The following is a 21,481-nucleotide window of genomic DNA, read 5'->3' on the forward strand; positions in this document are numbered from 1 at the left end:
AGAGATAAATGATATAGAAACTAAAAAAAAAACAATAGAACAGATCAATGAAACCAGGAGCTCGTTCCTTGAAAAAATTAACAAAATTGATAAACCCCTAGACAGACTAATCAAAAAGAAAAGAGGAAGGACCCAAATAAAATCCCAAACGAGAGAGAGAAATAACAATAAATATCACAGAAATACAAAAATGAACTATTGGGACTTCATCAAGATAAAAAGCTTCTGCACAGCAAAGGAAACAATCAACAAAACTAAAAGGTAGGAGGCACCTGGGTGGCTCAGTCGATTGAGTGTCTGTCTTCAGCTGGGATCATGGTCCCGGGGTCCTGGGACAGAGCCCTACATCAGGCTCCCTGCTCAGCGGGGAGCCTACTTCTCCCTCTGCCACTATTTTTTTTGTTCATTCATTCAATGAATGAATGTGCTTGTGCTCTCTCTCTCTCTCTGTCAAATAAATAAAATCTTAAAAAAAACCCTAAAAGTTAACCTATGGAATGGGAGAATATATTTGCAAATGACATTCTGGTAAAGGGTTACTATCCAAAATCTCTAAAGAACTTATCAAACTCAACACCCAAAAATACAAATAATCCAGTAAAGAAATAGGCAGAAGACATGAATAGGAATTTTTCCAAAGAAGACATCCAGATGGCCAATAGGCACATGAAAAGATGCTCAACATCACTCATCATCAGGGAAATACAAATCAAAACCCTGATGAGATACCACCTCACACTTGTCAGAATGGCTAAAATTAACAAGTCAGGAAACAACATATGTTGGCAAGGATGCGAAGAAAGGAGAACTTACACTGTTGGTGGGAATGCAAACTGGTGCAGCTACTCTGGAAAACAGTATGGAGGTCCCTCAAAAAGTTAAAAATAGAACTACCCTATGATCCAGCAATTGCACTACCAGGTATTTACCCAAAGGATATAAAAATACAGATTTGAATGGGTACATGCACCCCAATGTTTATAGCAGCATTATCAACAATAGCCCAACTATGGAAAGAGACCAAATGTCCATCGACTGATGAATGGATAAAGAAGATGTGTATATATACACAATGGAATATTACTCAGTCATAAAAAAGAATGAAATCTTGCCATTTGCAAGGACATGGAGAGAGCTAGAGAGCATTATGCTAAGTGAAATAAGTCAGAGAAAGACAAATACCATATGATTTCATTCATATATGGAATTTAAGAAACAAAACAAATGAACATAGGAGGAAAAACTGAGAGGCAAACCAAGAAACAGACTCTTAACTACAGAGAACAAACTTATGGTTACCAGAGGGGAGGTGGGGTGGATGGGCTAATTAGGTGATGGGTATTAAGGAGGACACTTACAGAGATGAGCACCGGGTGTTGTATGTAAATGATGACTCACTAAATTCTAAACCTGAAACTAATATTGCACTGTACGTTAACTAGCTAGAATTTAAATAAAAATTTGGAATGAATGAATGAACAAAAAAAATAAAATCGAAAGCTTTTCAACATACAAACAACAATCAGTTAGAAGATATGCTGAAAGAAGCCACTCCAGTTACAACGGCAACCAGAAATATAAATTTAAGAGGAAATATGCAAAACTTATCTGAGAAAAACTTTAAAACATCCCTAAGGGATATAAAAGAACACATACACAAATGGAAAGACATAATGTCCTTGTAGAGTCTTACTCAACATAGATAATATCAAGCTGCCCTCAGAAAATTTATACATTTCATACAAGTCCAATAAAAATAGGGGCGCCTGGGTGGCTCAGTTGGTTAAGCGACTGCCTTCGGCTCAGGTCATGATCCTGGAGTCCCGGGATCGAGTCCCGCATCGGGCTCCCTGCTCGGCGGGGAGTCTGCTTCTCCCTCTGACCCTCCCCCCTCTCATGTGCTCTCTCTCTCATTCTCTCTCTCTCAAATAAATAAATAAATAAAATCTTAAAAAAAAAAATAGTTGCATTTCTTCTGGATCATGGACAAGCTATATCTCAAGATCGTATGGAAAAACAAGCAAACAAGAATAAACAGGAAGTGGGCGCCTGGGTGGCTCAGATGGTTAAGCGTCTGCCTTCAGCTCAGGTCATGATCCCAGGGTCCTGGGATCGAGTCCCACATCAGGCTCCCTGCTCAGTGGGAAGCCTGCTTCTCCCTCTCCCACTCCCCCTGCTTGTGTTCCTTCTCTCGCTGTGTCTCTCTCTGTTAAATAAATAAATAAAATCTTTAAAAAAAAAAAAAAAAGAATAAACAGGAAGATTCTGTGAAGGAAAAGCAGTGAGGACAATAATCCCTACTGGATATTAAAACAATCTATTAAATCTATTAAGCTATTAAACAATAATTAAAACAACATGATGGTACATAAGAAGATAAGTAAACATATGGAACAAAATAGAAAGTACAGAAATAGATCCAAACAAATATAGGAAATTAAGAATACACTACAAATCAGTTGCATAGAGATGAACTTTTTAACTGGGTTTTTCCACAACTGGATAGCCATCTGGACAAATACACCAGAATAAAAGAATCAAAGATTTAAATATTTAAAAAAACACATTGGAGAATTCCCTTAAAACTTGGCAGAAGGAAAATCTTTCTACTAAAAAACTCAAAATCCAGACGCTATAAGAAGCAAATATCCATAAATTTGACTACAGAGAAATGAAAAATATCTGCATAGTAAGAAGTATGATAAGCAAAGAAAAAATACAAATCACAAACTGAAAGAAATATTTGTATCTCCTCACAGACAAAAGTTTATCACCTTAATATATGAGAAGGTCCTAGAAATCAAAGTGAAACAGAAAGCTAGGAGAAACATGGGGTGCCTGGGTGGCTTAGTTGGTTAAGCATCTGCCTTCGGCTCAGGTCATGATCTCAGGGTCTTGGGATCAAGCCCCGCATCAGGCTCCCTGCTCAGGGGGGTGTCTGCTTCTCTCTCTCCCTCTGCCCCTCCCGCACCCCCACTTGTGCTCTTTCTCTCTTAAAAAATCGTAAAAAAAAAAAAAAGAAAGAAAAAAGAAAAAGAAAAGAAAGAAAGAAATCCAGAAGAAACAGAAAAAAATAGCCAAAAGAAGTGAGAGATAGTTCCCAGGAAAAAGAAATACAAATACATGAAACATGTACAAAATCATTCTTTATAACAGAAATGCAAATTAAGACTATCCTGAGTTTCTACTTCTCACCCACCAGATCGGCACAAATCCAAAAGTTGGACAAATTTATACCTTTGGTGAAGCTCTGGGGAACAGGCACTTGGCATACACTTCTAGTGAAAGTACAAATAGTACAAACCATTAATGAAGGGCAATTTGGCAACATCAGTCAAAATTACAAATGCTCTTTGACAGAACAATCCATTTGTGTCACAGATTGATGTTACATGTTAATTAATTACATGTTAATGTAATACTGCAGCATATTTTTTTTAAGATTTTATTTATTTATTTGACAGAGAGAGAGCGGGAGAGAGAGAGCACAAGCACAGGGAGTGGCAGGCAGAGGGAGAGGAAGAAGCAAGCTCCCCTCTGAGCACGGAGCCCGAGGTGGGACTCGATCTCAGGACCTCGAGATCATGACCTGAGCCGAAGGCAGACACTTAACCGACTGAGCCACCCAGGCACCCCCTGCAGCATACTTTAACAGCAAATGGTCTAGAACCACAGTTAAAAAGAACCATTTGCACTCAAATGAAATTTCTTGTTAAAAAAGAAGAAACTTTCTAAGTAATAAATGGAAAGGACAACAGGATATAGGTGAAAAACACAAGGCTCAGAATAGTGTTTACTGTATGTCGTCTTTGGTATTAGTAAGTCAAAAAATCACAAACATCTATATTATAATAGATGTTTGCAATAGCATGAAGAAACACTGCAACAATCCACAGAAATTAACAGGGAGTAGAGGTAGAAAGCAATGGGTGGAAGCTATACTTATCTTTAAAAAAAAAAAAGCACATGTTTTTAAATTACTATGATTTGTGTACACTGTGAATGTATTACTTATGCAAAAAAATTAAAATATTTTTTGAAGATGTATAAATCCAAATTTAAAACATTGATGCGGGGCACCTGGGTGGCTCAGTCGGTTAAGCGTCTGCCTTCGGCTCAGGTCATGATCCCGGGGTCCTGGGATCGAGCCCCACATCGGGCTCCCTGCTCAGCGGGAAGCCTGCTTCTCCCTCTCCCACTCCCGCTGCTTGTGTTCTCTTTCTCACTATGTCTCTCTCTGTGAAATAAATAAATAAAATCTTTAAAAATAAAAAAAAAATTGATGCAAGAACTTGCAGACACGTATCCTGGGTGTTCATCTGCTAGCTGTCCCAGAATCACATCAGTCTGATGGCTCAGCGTGTCCTCAAAATTGTAAAGACAAAACAAAGTGAAACTTGACTATAACCACTTTCCACATAACCAGTGTCACCCTTGCATTTTAAATCTTACCCCCAAATACTTATTTTCTAGGTTAGCTTTAGAAGTCCCTGATAACCCAACCCCCTACCTCATGTGTATAAGTCATGGAAAGGCAGTTTACAGAGAAGGCATTCAAAGCTTTTATTTCTGAAAAGGAGTTGGTAGATGACATCTCTTATTCTTGGGAGAAAAATATAGCACAAAAGAGTATCGGTGAGCAGAGGAATGAGGAGAGAAAAAATATAGTTAGAATTCTCTCTTCCCTCAGTTTCCATTCCTTCTGCTCTTATTTTCTTCCCTGGTTGATTCTTGTCTTGTCCATTTATCTTTTCCTGTCCCTTTCCTATGAATTTTTCTCTAGTGTTTGTAAATGTCTTTCATTCTGTGAGTTCACTAAATCCACCATGTCAACTTTCACCCTCCGTAAATAACTCCCAAATGTGCGCCTGACTTCTTCCCCAAGGCTCACACTTCATATGGCTGCCAAGTCATTCCATCTCCCCACAACCCACTGCTCTTGTGCAAGGCCCCATGATCTGTAGAAAGATTTATCATGCAAATGGATGTCACAAGAAAGCCCAGGTAGCAATATTCATATTTAAAAGAAAGACTGTAACAAGAGACAAAGAAGGACACTACATGATAATAAAGCAGACAATCCAACAAGATGTAACAATTGTGAATATTTATGCACCCAACACGGGAGAACCCAAATACATAAAACAGTTAAAAACAAACATAAAGCACCTAATCAATAGTTATACAAAAATAGTAGGGGACTTTAACAACCCACTTACATCAATGGCCAGATCATCCAAACAGAAAATCAATAAGGAAAAAATAGCTTTGAATGACACACTGGACTGGATGGATTTAACAGATATATTCAGAACATTCCATCTTAATACAGTAGAATACACATTCTTTTCAAGTGTACATGGAATATTCTCCAGAATATATCACATATTTGGCCGCAAAACAAACCTCAACAAACATAAAAAGATCAAAGTCATATGATGCATCCTTTCTGACCACAATGCTACTAAACTAGAAGTCAACCACAAGAAAAAATCTGAAAAGACCACAAATACATGGAGGTTAAATACATGCTACTAAACAATGAATGGGTCAACCAGGAAATAAAAGAAGAAATAAAAAAGTCCATGGAGGGGCACCTGGGTGGCTCAGTCGTTAAGCATCTGCCTTCAACTCAGGTCATGGTCCCAGGGTCCTGGGATCAAGTCCCACATCGGGCTCCTTGCTCAGTGGGGAGCCTGCTTCCCCCTCTCCCACTCCCCCTGCTTATGTTCCTGCTCTCGCTATCTCTCTCTCTGTCAAATAAATAAAATCTTTAAAAAAAAAAAAAGTACATGGAAACAAATGAAAATGAAAGCACAATGGCTCAACACCTTGGGATGCAGCAAAGTGGTTCTAAGAGGGAAGTTGATAGCAACACAGGCCTGCCTCAAGAATCAAGAAAAATCTCAAATAAACAACCTAACCTTACACCTAAAGGAGTTAGAAAAAGAACAAACAGAACTCAAAACCAGCAGAAGGAAGGAAATAATAAAGATTATTTTCATTTAAATGAAATGAAATTGAAATTAAAAAACAAAACCAAACAGTAGAACAGATCAATGAAACCAGAAGCTGGTTCTCTGAAAAGATCAACAAAATTGATAAACACCTAGGGGCGCCTGGGTGACTAAGTCTGTTAAGCATCCAACTCTTGATTTCAGCTCAAGTCATGATCTCAGGTCATGAGATTGAGCCCTGTGTCGAGCTCTGCACTGGATGTGGAGCCTGCTTGAGATTCTTTCTCTCCCTCTCCCTTTGCCTCTCCCCCTGCTTGCTCTCTCTCTCTCTCTCTCTCTCAAATAAATAAATCTTTTTTAAAAATTGATAAACATCTAGCCAGACTCATCAATAAAAAGGGGGAGGGACTTAAATAAAATCACAAATGAAAGAGGAAAATAAAACTAACACCACAGAAATATAAAAGATTGCAAGAGAATATTATGAAGAATTATATGCCAACAAATAGAACAACCTAGAGGAAATGGATAAATTCCTAGAAACATATAAACTACCAAAACTGAAACAGGAAGAAATAGAAAACTGGAACAAACCAATTACCAACAATGAAATTGAATTGGTATTCAAAAATGTCCCAACAAACAGAAGTCCAGGACCAGACAGCTTCATAGGTGAATTCTACCAAACATTTAAAGAAGAGTTAATACCTATTCTTCTCAAACTATTCCAAAACACAGAAGAGGAAGGAAAACTACAGAATTCATTCTATGAGGCCAGCATCACCCTGATACCAAAACCAGATAAAGACACCACAAAAAGAGAGAACTACAGGCCAGGATCTCTGATGAACAGAGATGCTAAAATCCTCAACAAAACAGTAGCAAACTGAATCCAACAATACATTCAAAAACATCATTCACCAGTATCAAGTGGGATTTATGCCTGGAATACAAGGGTAGTTCAATATTTGCAAATCAAGGTCCCATTACCTTCCAAAATGGCTTGCCATCTACCATCTCTCCTTTCTCCACTTCCCTCTCCCTCTTCCTATCTAATCCCACTTCTGCAAAACTACCAGATTCATCTTCCCAAAACTTTGAGATCCCCTCACCTAAGGAAGTAATTTCTTAGCCTGGCATTTAGGGCCTTTTAGGACTTAAACCTAAATATCTATCCAATCTCAACTCCTACCTCCAACTCATTTTCACTCATTCTAGCCCCAGCCAAACTAAAGCTGTCCTTGGGCCCCTAATGTTTCCTGGGCTCTCTTACCCTCCTGCTTTTGGTTACAATTTCTTCCACCTGATACCCCTGTTCCTAAAATCATTCAAAATTCTTTACATCAGCAGAACTCCATTTTCCCCTTTTTTTTGTTTTCTTTGAGCCCATGAACTACCAACTCCATCCATTACATGATGCAGGCATTGTCTTAATTGTTTATAAGCAAAGACCAAAAAAAAACCAAGTTATATCAAACTTATGAAATGTCATTTCTAAGTTTCTAAAACAAGCTTATACTAAAGGACACAAGGGGTGGCTTATCCTATGGAAGGCAATGGCTTCCCTTAAGAAAAAAAGGACTTGGGCGCCTGGGTGGCTCAGATGGTTTAGCGTCTGCCTTCGGCTCAGGTCATGATCCCAGAGTCCTGGGATCAAGTCCCACATCGGGCTCCCTGCTCAGCAGGGAGCCTGCTTCTCCCTCTGCCTCTCTCTCTCTCTCTCTGTCTCTTATGAATAAATAAATAAAATCTTTAAAAAAAAAAGAAAAAAAGGACTTTAGTTCTTTTTGTTGATTACAGAATGCCTGCCTTTCTCTCTCCTTGAATATGTACCCCAATACACACACTTCTCTACCGACTAGCGATCTTAGGCACGGGCTCATTGTATACAACGTCAGATGAGCATCAGAGGCTGAACACACGCTGGGATTTCATCATGCCCGCTGGCCTCACATACTTGAGATCTGTTGTGGAGAAGTCATGTGGATTGGCCAGTAACTGGCAAATTACTCGCTGTCGTGAACATATGAATCACTGAAAATGAGGAAGTTCATTTGTTTGAGTAGATTTGTACTAACATTGCAGAGGCAGGAAGAGGAAGTGATATATTTGCATGATACACTTACAGATACCAACTTAAACAAAAACCTTACCACACTCGGGCTTTCCGGTCCACTCCATTTCCCAGTGAAGTGTGCAAGTGTGGGCTGCCCAGCACACAACACCAGAGAAGCACAGAGGCAAGGCCCATCAATTCCAGAAACACTGAGGCAAGACAGGGTGAAGGCTCTGCGACCCTAACAGAAAAGCAGACCACGCCCCAGTCTTTCCTTTTGTTCACCAGGTGTCCCCAGAAGTTACAGGAGACATAAGGGCTCTACGGGTTTTATTCCCTGAGAAACCTTCAGACAACAAAATAGGACTCCAGGGAATTAATGTCCTTCCCTAGCCAGCCCGAGCTTTGAGGGAAACAGAACTCTGAGGACGAGAAGCAGGAACACCAGGCCCCTGACCTAGAAAAGTCAGTGAAGGAGGTACAGAGGAGAGCTTTCAGACTACTGAGGTTGGCACACCAAGAGAAGGTCCTAAGGGTTTTGCACATCCCCAGGGTATGCAGACATCACTAGGCCACAGAGTCATGTTACATGTTAATGCTGTAATACCGTAGCTTCCTCCTACTCCAACCCAAGAAAAGGACTCTGTCTGATCCCAAGTCCAACAGGCTGTCTCCTTACCCTGAGCCCCAAGAGCCAATCCTCAACAGAAACACCACTATCAGCCACCCATCTCCCCAGCCTTCTGGGTACCAAACATGCTTTGGTACCGTGGCCCCTCACCTTCTTCTTCATTCAGAAACTTATCCTGCCCCAAGAGCTTCAGCAAGAAAACAGAGAAGATTGGGAAATGCCATTATAAAACCCCCTAGAGAGGGGAGAAAAGGTGTAGAGGGCTTGAAGGGTGCTGCTACTTGCTGGCAGAATAAAGAACTGATGAAGAACTTTCTTGTTTTCTCTGCTTATGGAGCCAGTGGCCCACAAACAGATAACAATGTTACAGAGACAAATACTACCGAAGGACAGATTAAAAACTGAAAAACTTAAAATTTGTATACGGAATTTATTACAACCAAGATGACAAGGCACTGCTAACAACTAAAAAGAGTTTTGTTATATAATCCATGCCTTTCCCCAAATTCTCAACTGTCCATTCTATGTGTAAAACTTTTCTGTGAAATCTACCTAGTAGCCTGACCCAGTTTTATGATCATTTTTTGCTAAGGAGCTCTTTCTTACACATAACATTTTACTTGAATGTAAGCCAGTCTTTTTTTCCATCTTTTATGGATATGGCGAGAAAGAGGGATGGCTTCTTCCTCCTAATAATTAACTGTCACATGAATCATCCCTTGGTTTTCTTCCAAATTCAGTCATCAACCTTCACAGGTCTGGTTGACTACTACAGTCATCCTTTTTGCAAGCTTCAGAATTTCCTCTTTACGGTCTTTAATAATAAACAGTAAACCTGGGATTCCCTGTGCCTTGACATCACATCTAAACCACTTTGCATTTGAGCCCTTCATATCTAATGTCACCCTCCTAGCCAACCTTATTTCTATGTTTGTTCCCTTCTACGAACTAAGCTCACTCCCACTGCTATGCAAGCTATTCCCTCATTCCCTGAGTTTAGAAAGCTCTGTCACCTCAGTTAATCCCAAGCCACCTCTACATGACCAGTTCAACACTAACACGTCCACCAAAACATCCTGTCTGATGTCCCCCACCCAGGATGATCTCTTTTCATGCTACGGTTATAAACTTTCTTCCTCAAGTTAATTATATTTATTTTCGTGACATTCAATACCATCAGCACTGGCTAGCTTCCGATTGTCACAGGAATGTGTGGAGATTGGTGATATCTCCTTAAGTGGGGGCCAAGGGTTGCCTGAGGGCATAGTTCAGAGTATGACGTAGATACACAGAAAACACTCAATATGCATTTTTCATGCAGAGACCAGGGCCAGTGACTGCAAGCAGCTCGTCACTGTGGAGTTCAGTGAAGTTCAATATGCTGGTTCTGCCATGAACTGCAGCATCATTTTAGGTTCTGTGCTCGCCCTGGCTTTCCATGCCGGATGTAGGTCTAAAACTCTGCCTTCTGAAGTGGCAAGCCTTTTCCTACCATGTATCTTTCTTTCTCTTTTTCTTTTTCTTTCTTTCTTTCTTTCTCTCTCTCTTTCTTTCTTTTTTATAAAGATTTTATTTATTTTATAAAGATTTTATTAATTGAGAGAAAGAGAGAGAGAGAGCACAAGCAGGGGAAGTGGCAGAGGGAGAGGGAGAAGCAGGCTCCCCGCTGAGCAGGGAGCCCAATGAGGGGCTTGATCCCAGGACCCTGATACCATGACCTGAGCTGAAGGCAGACGCTTAACCGACTGAGCCACCCAGGCGTCACAGGCTGGCTTTTCTATCCCATTCCAAAGCATCCTCCTTGGGTAAAGGATCTTGAATGTCACCCCTCTCTCTGATAGCTCATTCATCAAAACAATCAAGATTACTTTAAATTCTATTCCGTTTCCTAGGTTATTTAAAACGCAGCTAAGAGCATTCGGTCAATGATACGGCACTTCCAATTACATCAGTCATCAATGCAACCCCAAACAATACAACCAAATCTATGCCAAAAACCCAATTACTCAAAAGATTCTCCTCCTTTTAGTTAGTGATCCTTTGGTACACAGTGTGAGAAACTCTATCTATTCTCCAGATCAAGAGTGGTGACAAGGTTTCATCAGGAAGACCGACTCCAAAGCAGTCAGCAGTGAGAAGGGGTCTGCAGGTCTGTGTTAAGGACGCTAAGCGTGGTTCAGAGGCAAGGACTCATTACCCAGTGATGTCTGCCAGGGTTGTGGGAGGGGTTAACAGATAGAGTGGATTTGCCGACCCGTTATTTGGAATAGGATACAATCAAAAGCTTTACTGAAATAAAGGTACATTCAGTTTTCCTGTTTTCTATATGGTTTATGTATCTGTAATAGAATAATTTGCCCCTTTTTAAATTTTGAATAATTTTCTGTTAGTGTCTCTCAGTTATCAAGACGAGAAGTACTTGGGGCGCCTGGGTGGCTCAGTCGTTAAGCATCTGCCTTTGGCTCAGGTCATGATCCTAGGGTCCTGGGATCGAGCCCCACATCGGGCTCCTTGCTCAGCGGGAAGCCTGCTTCTCCCTCTCACACTCCCCCTGCTTGTGTTCCCTCTCTTGCTGTCTCCCTCTCTGTCAAAAAATAAATAAAAATCTTAAAAAAAAAAAACGAGAAGTACTGAACTAGAAGTACTGGAGCTGTACTTGTTCTCCTGAGAAAAGCAAATGAGAAAATCAACTCCCTTTTTCATCATTATATACCCCAGTAGTTCCCCAGAAACTTACAAAATAAGCAATGCTGATTATAAAAGAGGAAGATTTTAACCCCAGATATAAAAACTAATCATGAAATTAACCATGTGTTTATACCTATTTTGAAGCATAAACGGAGTGGAAGAATGGACATTGTAATCAGCTGGCAGTCAACGCTGCAGAGAAACTAAGAGGCATTTATAATTAACAGGCAGAGTTTCATTTTAACAACTAACATGTTTTTTTTTTTTTAAGATTTTTTTTATTTATTTGAGAGAGAGTGTGCAGAGGACCAAGAGAGAACATCAGTGGAGGGGGGAGGGGGAAGGGCAGGGGGAGAGGGAGAAGCAGGCTCTCCGCTGAGCAAGGAGCCCGATGTGGGGCTTGATCCTAGGACCCTGAGATCATGACCTGAGCCGAAGGCAGACGCTTAACCCACTGAGCCACCCAGGCGCCCTAACAACTAACATTTTAACATCTCATTCACTATACTGTTGACCCATTTCTTGGCTGACAGCCCACATTAACTTTATTGACTTGGACATGACTAACTGGATTAAACAAGAAATCCCACAACAGAGAAACATCTGTACAACTTCATTGTCAAATGAGCCACTGAATCAATTAAAATGTGAACCTTAATGTTTGCCACTGATGCAGAATATCTTTTATTACAATCCTAAATATTTTCAATAGAGTCATTTCTTTAAAAGTTCTGTTGATGATTTGAAATTGAAATGTTATGAGTTTCCTAGTATGTGACAAAGCCAACATTCAGCAGAGGAGTTCCCATTTGTGGAAGAGTTACCCCAACTTTCAAAGGGAGAACTGAGAAGGCACGGATTGACCAGAGGAGCAAATAAGGAAGGTAGAGTTTAGGCAGACAGTGGCGGCAAGGGCTTTAGAATAGGAAAGACAAATTGGATTGGGATTTCTTTTCAGTTGGCATTCCACTACTTCTATGATCTGAAACAAGTTACTTGACCTCCTTCACCTATAGTTTTCTCATCAGTTAAGTGAGAATTAACAAGACCTTCCTCATGTAAATAGTTTTGCACAATGGAGCCATTGTTTAATGGTGGTGATTACTGTTGTTATTATTGATAGGTTTTTGTCTATAAGGTAGAAACAAAATGGAGCAGCTTTGTTCTTTTGACTGGGGTTTTCTGAGGGGTAGGGCAGACAGAGGAGTGTGTTTAAAAGCAAAACTAATTTCATAGAAAATAGGAATAGGGCATAGGCATGTCACCTACTTTGTTAGTGCTATGTGACAAGAAAAATTATCTGAAAAAAAAAAAATAGTATGTTTTATGAGCTTCCTAACAGCTTTCTTAAGATGCAAGCCTATCACTCCCCTTCCACCATCACTTCGCAATGCAGAGAAGACCTTAGTCTGACCTGACCTTTTACCTTCTTTCCTGTCACAACCACTCCTTCCTGCTTACTCACTGTTGGCCAGAATTAAGTGCTAAGTCATCTCCTTTCAGAGGTTAGAGTACATAGTTCTACACAAGTCTCCAATCCAGTCTAAGTAAAGTTTCCTCCAAAACAGTATTTTCATCAGATTATGAGGCAAAGTTTGAAGGAAGCTTCCCTTGTCTCACCTTTACCTTTCCTTAAAGAACAGGCCTTCTCTCCCCCATCCAGTGTTGTCTGCTAACCCTGTTGTTCACAAGCCTTGCCTCACATTCCATCCTTCCCCATACCAGCCACCAAAAACTGAAAATCAGGGTGCCTGGGTGGCTCAGTTGGTTAAGCGACTGCCTTCGGCTCAGGTCATGATCCCGGAGTCCCTGGATCGAGTCCCGCATCGGGCTCCCTGCTCGGCAGGGAGGCTGCTTCTCCCTCTGACCCTCCCCCCTCTCATGTGCTCTCTCTCATTCTCTCTCTCTCAAATAAATAAATAAAATCTTAAAAAAAAAAAAACTGAAAATCAAGTTCTGCTCCTTCAAGGGCCTGCTTATTAGAAAACTAAGAAAAATTATGCTAACAGTATTGGATACTGAGATGGACTCATCAGTCTCTAAGAGCAGTGGTTCGCAAAGGAGTGGACAGAGGTTAGGGGAGGAGACAGGATTTTGCCCCTAGGGGACATTTGGCAACGTGTGGAGACACTGCTGGTTGTCACATTTGGGGTGCGCTACTATCATCTAGTGGGATACCGCTAAAGATCTGACAATGCATAGGACCACTCTCCATGACAAAGGACTATTCAACTCCAAATGTCAGTAGTGCTGAGGCTGAGAATCCTGCCTCTGAGAGATAACATATATTTTGATTAACAACTCTTGTTCCATAGGTTTAAGTTTTAATTCCGGGCACTGGTCAGACTCAACAGAGATGTGTTTCAGAGCAGGTAACCATCAATCACACCCTTGAGACAAATATTTAGTTTCTATTCATATAAAACTAGTTCTACGCATCAGACTAGACTCTAGCGGAGCAATTCTTGATATTTTATTTAGTTGGGTTTTTTAAAATTTTTATGCTTAAAATATAAGTTTAACCAAAAAATATGAGTTCAACAAAGAAAAAAGATACCCGTTGCCATATTTGCTTCAGATATTCTTTAGAGAAAAAAACTAGAGATACAGTTAAAGCCCATCTCCCCATCCTTTCTCCTCCCTCCTAGAAGATAACCATTAACCTGTGGTATATATCAGTTTCACAAATATTATATACTTACCTACACCTATCTACATAATTACATAGTATCTGCTTATAGTAGTAATTTTAAATAAATGTTTTTATACTATACATTTTCTTTTTGCTCAACATTAATATTTGTGTACTTTGTTCTCTTCATATAAATCCAGTTAATTCATTTGAACCAGCTCACATATTAATTTTCCTCCTGATGAGTGACTGCGTTGTCCCCACATTTTCACTATTTGTATCCCCTTGTAGCAAGTCTCCTAATACATACATGCTGAGAGTTTGAATAGGTTTGATATCTTAGGAGAAGTGGAAGTGAGGGACTATAGACTAAATTTCATGTAATATGAAAATTTCATGTAATAAATTTCATGTAACAAATATGGAATATTGCACTTAGAAATACAGATGACTAATCCTATGGTTTACAAACAAATAAAAGCAAAGGATCGAAACTTTGTCTTGCGCAGAGCTGTATTAAGCTGTGAGGATAAAAATGTATAGTGCGCTAGTGAATTTTTTTCAGAATCACCTGCTATTAAGTAATTTTTGTTCCAGGAACAAAAACTGCACCCCATATGTCCAGTAAAGCAGTATCAATAAATAAATAAACATGTCTGTAGACCATGACTGAATCTTGGTTCAAATAAATCAATTATAAAAACATTTAAACTGTTAGGGGGATTTATATATGGACTGTGATTAGATGATATTAAAAACTTTTGAGTTAACTTAATAGCACTGTGGCTATTTTTTAAAATCCTTTTTTTAAAAAATGCATGAAAAGATATGAAATCTTATATTGATTGCCTTGATTATTTTAGCAAAAAATAAGAAGGCACAGATGAATCAAGCGTGGCAAGATCTTGACAAATATTGCCTATATCAGGTTCATTCTACTATTTCTCTACTTTCGTGTATATTTGAAAATTGTCATCATCATCATCACCACCATCAGGCACACGATTTACGAACAGAGGCAGACTAATAAAAGCAGGTAGACATTTGGCAGTGATAAGGAAAATGTCACTCTATAATCCTTCCATATCCCATAACTGGATTATTTTTCTCTCTATAAGTAGCTAGACAAGTTCCAGTATTTTATCAGCAAGATAACCATTAAATGCATTATACTCCATATCCGTGAGGACAGCAGATACTAACTTGTATTCAGGGAGTTTACACCAAGACAATATTACTAAATCAACTTAGTTGATTTAAACAGACTATCAAACGCCCCCACCTCCCACCCCCCCAGCCTGCCCAGTGGGGTGCCTCGGTGGCCCAGTAGGTTAAGCAGCTGCCTTCGGCTCGGGTCATTATCCGGGGGTCCTGGGATCAAGCCCCCCCATTGCATCGCATCGGGCTCCCTGCTCAGCAGGGAGTCTGCTTCTCCCTCTCCCTCTGCTTCCCCCCCCACCCCCACTCTCTCTCACACACACTCTCTCTCTCCCTCTCTCCCTCAAATAAATAAAATCTGAAAAAAACAAAACAAAACAGCCTGCCCAAAACAAAATGAGTACTGAAAATGATATTCAAAATTCTGTCACAAAATATTATCCCACATTTTCTATAAATGTGAGAGATTTAATATTGATGCAAACAATGCTGTACCAGTATCAACATGGTTAATCAAGTCTCACAGAAAGAATTCCAAAAGTAAAATCAGAGGGAAATGTTAGGCAGCCTGAATTCTCTCTGAATTGGCATAACTTCAGAGGTTTCATTATAGCATTTTGTCCTCTGTGTGCGTTTGGGTGGAGGAAGAGATGGGGACTGGGGGTAAGACATATAGGGCAAGAGAGAAATGTAGCATGGGGGCTTAATTAACAATAGGCCACGTGACCCCAAATCCCTACGTGTGATGCATGCTGGAGTGGGGCAAAGGGGAGGACCTGAGGACGTGGTATGCATTTCCCGTGCAGATATTGCTAAGTCAGGCCAGTGGCACATTCTAGAGGATAGTACCAAAATGACTGAGCCATGGCTTCTATTTATTTGTATTGTTTGGGACACCTCTAGGACAAGCGCAAACTCGGGCCTTTCTTCCTGCCTGTTGACTTTTGGTGCTAAGCATTCAAAATGTCCTACTAATATAATGCAATTTATAGTGGAACTGATCTCTGGTTCTGAAAATGGCATAATGAATTACATTCATTACAAGTACAATCCTAATTACTAACTAATTGAAGTCTATTGCACAATAAATCCTCAAAATCAGTCCAGTATCCAAGGATGAGGTGGGTGGCTCTTAACAGTCAATGGTCCCTTGCACTATTTACAACAGAGTAAGATAAAAGTTGATAAAATCTCAATCAGACCATGTTCCTGGGTCTGAGGAGATGCACCTGTCCCATGGCTGGAGTGGTGAAGCACATCCGCCTTCAGAAAACAAACTAGGGTAGAGGGTAACTACATTGTCCACTGAAGTTGAATGTTCAGTATAACATAGTTACTTAAAGAGGGGGAGAAAGATTTATCCTCAGTGTTGTAGTAACATGAGGAAATGCCCTTAAAGCTGGAAGAAGGTGCAATAACAGGGCTTCTTAAGGAGATCTTGCTCATGACCCTATCTGAAGCTCAATCAATAAAGGAGACCATTTTTTAATAGGAGACCCAGCAGAAGATGGCTGAAGACAGGAGAGAACGATTTAACCACAAAGATAGTATTTCCCTAGGTTCAGCTTTCAGTTGGCTTATTAATAAGAGCACAAGAGAAGTATAATGCAAGAGGGGTTTAACTGGAGAGAGAGAGACTCAAAAAAAGTGTGTCCAAAAATATGCTACATCAAATAAAAGAGCAGAGAAGAAATATCTGGTGCAGAAAATAAACAAACTATTTTCCCTGTTTAGCCACTCTCTCCCTCTCAGTTTCCCGAACCTATCGTCAGCACTCTAGCACTCAGACATCTCCAGATCACACCTGCACTTCTGCGGCCCTTGGCCTGCCTGTGACCCTTGCGTCAACTTGGACCCGCTCAGCGCTGACTGGGGCTCTTGTTGGCAGCCATACAGAGACCTGAGGCTCCAGAGGCAGAAGACTGCAGCGGCTGTTTCATCACCCTCGGCCAGTCTGTCTAGGAGGAAGATATTCTCTCTCTGCTGACTCCAAACACCAGGGTGTTATCAACAAGGCACACACCCCATACCAGGGCTACCCACGCAGGATGTAAATCAGGATGGGAGTGGAGGTGCGTACCATGCACAGTTGTGGGATCAACAGAGATGAAAGCAGCATGTATCAGAGACTAAATTAGATCCCACGTTGTCCTTTGCTTATGCACCTACTTGAGCATTTATCACAGTGAGCTGTCGGATACCTGTCTCCTCACAGGAACCATAGCTTAATCATCTATAGATATCTCATCAACCTTACAGGTAGCAAAGGCTCAGTAACTGCAATAGTCATTGCCAATTTCATGGTTAAAAGGAGGGACAGCTACTCTGAGTGAAAGAAGATAAATTTGGTAGCCTTTAGCCTTACTCTAAACCATTATGGTTTATTTTCTCCTCTTGTTCACTTCCACTCTTTCCTGGAGGTACCATGGAAAAGATAGATGCATGACAAAAAAAAAAAAAAAAAAAATCCAACAAGTGATAATATTCACTTCAGTACAGGCTAAAAAATCTAAACCAATGCTAAGGACACCCTCACCTAGTGATTTTTAATCCTCTTAACCTACCAAATTGGAACGCCTTGTGCCCTTTTAAATTCACGGCCCAAGACATGCATCACCACCACCCCAATCCATAGGGCTCCATAGAATTTCACTCAAGATCAGTGACAGACCAAAGTCTCACCAAGTACAACAGAAAACCAGCAATAAAGTTTGTTGTCTCCTTAAATCATAAGGATACACATTTAAAAATGTACCCAGAAAAATCAAAAATTAGTAGATCTGCTATGTCCAAGAGAAGGTATCTGACAACAAAAAGAAGATTGTGTATAGCCAGAAATATCCGATCTTGGTAAAATGTTACTGGTGCTAATACTTGATGTTTAAGTATACACATAAAGATCTACTAGTTGTTTCAATCATTTGAACATAACAATCCAATTACACAAAATGAGCAGATGTTTTCACTCAAATACTTTATTTCCAAAATGTATTGTGGTATACAGTTTCTATAGTTTCTCTCAGACAAGGCTCCAGAAGATAAATTCCTCCTAGTGAAGTGTTTGACATTTTGATTATCTTTAATCCTAAATTAGATGGGCACAAATTGTTTCTACATTATTTTTGAAAAACACATAAAGGCTTATTAGTCTTTCAATTAAGTCAAGTGACTTATTTATTCTTAATTTCATAGTCGTCCCTTCCGTAGAATTCTACTTCCCTATGAACCCCGTGTCTTAAACAATTCTTAAAATTCTTACCCAAAGTAAAAGGGTTTATTGGAACAACGGCAAAGCACTAATAGGCACAGGCACTAGTGAGCTCACTTGACTTTAACTCAATTCTAACAAAAATTAACAAGTGTCTTTACTATAGGACTTTTCTGAGCCTTTGTTACTATGTAATATTACTTTCCAAAAGCAAGGTGTCACATGTGGTGATTCCCAAGCTTATTTCACGGGGGGAGTAATTATTTATTTCATGCATTACCAATCAGCCTTTAGTAGGAAAGGGTTTATCTTTAAGAACATTTTTGAGAACCACAAATTAGAATAAGGTGCTAATAAAACCTCAAAAATAGGTTTCACTCCAAGATAGTCCAATTAGCATTATTTTCTTAAACCATTAACTACATCTTTAAAACTACAGGCAACCACATTTAAATGTATGCTTTTAGAAACGCCCTATAAGAACACATAGATGAACTAGCACATTATTACCACCTTCACAGTGAAAACTCATTCAAAACTCAGGCAGCTGCTATTTTGCATAAAGAACAAAATTATGAATGACTCAAGGCCTACAGAATGCACTGCCTTCTATCTCAAGTTCAAACTGGGTAGATGTAAATTTATCCAATTTGGATATCTTAATCATCATAAATGAAAAAGAAGACTTACCAACAGAAGCTGAGTTTTTAAGACCCGACTCCTTTGGGACTCCTTTTTCAATTCGAATTGTGGCCCACTGTTTAAAAACAAATAGTATTATTAATGCAGACTGTTCCACAGACATGATGTAAAATACTCAAACCTTCCTTACACAGAAATGAAATTAAACATTAAGCCCAAGCACTCTCTGAATTAGAGATGCCCTAGTAAACCTCTGAGGTAGCAGTATTCCAAGGCTCAAATACACCCTTATATTCATCACTGATCATGTTCTAATAAAATAAAATAGGCTTGCAGAAGGAGGCAGTCTACACTTGGGGAGCTGGAAAGGAAGTGGTGAAATCGCTAACTAAAGACACCACCTGGCCACCTGGTCACTTGCCTCTATTGAGATACACAGGGAAAATGTTATTATGAGAAACCACAGGTTTGCGAGAACTTAAGAACAGGAAAAATCAATTCCCATTTTTGTTTTCAATGTACGTAGGAGTATAAAGAAATATACCAAGATGTGATTTGTTGTTTTCTTCTTTATACTTTTCCTATGCATTTCCAAAATTACCTACCATTAAACATCAGAGTTCAAAAACCACAAGTGAACTTTGTTGACAGCATCCCAGAAAATCCCAACGGCTATTTTTCCAGTTTAGAAAAGGAATGATTAAAATATTATTTCGATGATTACAATTCCAGAAGCTAACATTGTCTCGACTGACTGATTGGAGAGGAAGTGGGAAATTAGAGGTAAAAGGCATTGCGATCATTATAATTAGGACTTAAGTGCCCTTGAAGGAGTAAAAAGAATTTATCAAAATTGTAGTGGCCAAAAAACAGGTATTGCTAGGCTCACAAGGAATTAAACAGATTTTTTAAAATTCAAATAAATAAGACAATGAAAGATAGAGACTAAATGACCTAAAATATATACCTGAAGGTCAAGGAGAAGGGCATGATCTGACTATGTCAGGACCCCGCACAACATCCCAAAGAGCCAAGTAGGAACATGCTATTTGCACTTAGAGAACAGCCTATAAATAGAGACCTAATCTTCCTGGCTTCAAGTGGCAAGTCACAAATGATAATAAGACTCGATCTTAATCTGATTGTGCCTTTTTCCTTCCTTGCTGATTTAATGCAGGCATTCTCAAATTCTAGACATATCTCTCGTCTCTTCTTAATAGAGGTAAAGGTTTATTTCCATAGTTTTTCACTTTAAAGCTTTGGTACCTATTGTCATTTATAATCAGACCAAAGATAGAATTAAGATAATATTTTGTCAATAACTGAACATTTGTTATCTTGGAGCTCACTTTTTTCTTGGGGCCAGGTGATTTTATATTTTATAGAAATGGCAATTACCTTAGATTAGGACAATTACTCCATGCTCATGGGATGGAAAAAAAATGATATTTTGAGGCTGTTATGGGCTGAATTGTGTCTCCCCCCAAAATTCATATGGGGAAGCCCTAACTCCCCAGTACCTCAGAATGTGATTGCATTTGGAGACAGGGCCTTTTTAAAAAGGTGACAAAGTTAAAATGAGGCCTTTAGGGTGGGCCCTAATCCAACAAAACTGGTGTCCTTCTAAGAAGAGGAAATTTAACACAGAGAGACACCAGGGATTTGCACACAGAGAGGAAAGATCATATGAGGACACAGCAAGAAGGCAGCCATCCGCAAGCCAAAGAGAGAGGCCCCAGAATGAACAAACCTGCCAACACCTTCATTTGGGACTTCAGCCTCCAGAACTGCGAGAAAATAAATTTCTATTGTCTAAGGCACCCAGTCTGTGGTGTTTTGTTATGACGGCCCTAGCGAACTGATACAGGGGCATGCCTCATACAGCATGATGTGCTACAAAGAGCTCCATGTTCTGTCACCAGACAAGTGTCAGAATGCCTAACCTCTCCTGAAATGGCAACTCCAAAGGTCTGTCCTACAAAACGCAGTTACAGTGTCCAAGACTAGCAAAGTTTCAGGTTGGAGGAGAAGTCACTTAATGCCAAAGGAAATTTGTACTAGAGAACCATTTTCTTCTGTGGGCTTACTCCCAAGGAAAGGTGAAAAGCACCTAGGCTTTGCAGCCAGATGCATATGCATATGAATTGCGGGTCTGCACTTCCTGGCCGGGTTCATCTCAAGAGAGATTTTTCGGGCGCCTGGGTGGTTCAGTTGGTTAAGCGACTGCCTTCGGCTCAGGTCATGATCCTGGAGTCCCGGGATCGAGTCCCGCATCGGGCTCCCTGCTCGGCGAGGAGCCTGCTTCTCCCTCTGACCCTCCCCCCTCTCATGTGCTCTCTCTCTCTCATTCTCTCTGTCTCAAATAAATAAATAAAATCTTTAAAAAAAAAGAGATTTTTCACCTCTTGGGACCTCGATTTCACATCCCTAAACCAGCAACAGTATCAAGATAAAAGATTAAAGAAGGTATTCCATCCAATGACTGCCACACAATAGGCCACAAAGCAGA

The 21,481-nt window shown here is 39.9% G+C and overlaps 1 protein-coding gene across 2 annotated transcripts in view; it reads right to left on the reverse strand.

Moving 5' to 3' along the window:
* GPAT3 (glycerol-3-phosphate acyltransferase 3) overlaps positions 1-21,481 on the reverse strand; it is a 61,674-nt gene that overhangs the window by 34,860 nt on the left and 5,333 nt on the right. For both annotated transcript variants that reach the window (XM_035004612.1, XM_035004613.1), the window contains one exon: positions 19,021-19,087. In XM_035004612.1, coding sequence (XP_034860503.1) covers positions 19,021-19,087 — 67 coding nt within the window. The remainder of the gene's footprint in view (positions 1-19,020; positions 19,088-21,481) is intronic.

This window comes from Mirounga leonina, unplaced genomic scaffold (genome assembly GCF_011800145.1).
Source record: "Mirounga leonina isolate KUSES-001 unplaced genomic scaffold, KU_Mleo_1.0 Mir_129, whole genome shotgun sequence".
NCBI classification, from domain to species: domain Eukaryota; kingdom Metazoa; phylum Chordata; class Mammalia; order Carnivora; family Phocidae; genus Mirounga; species Mirounga leonina.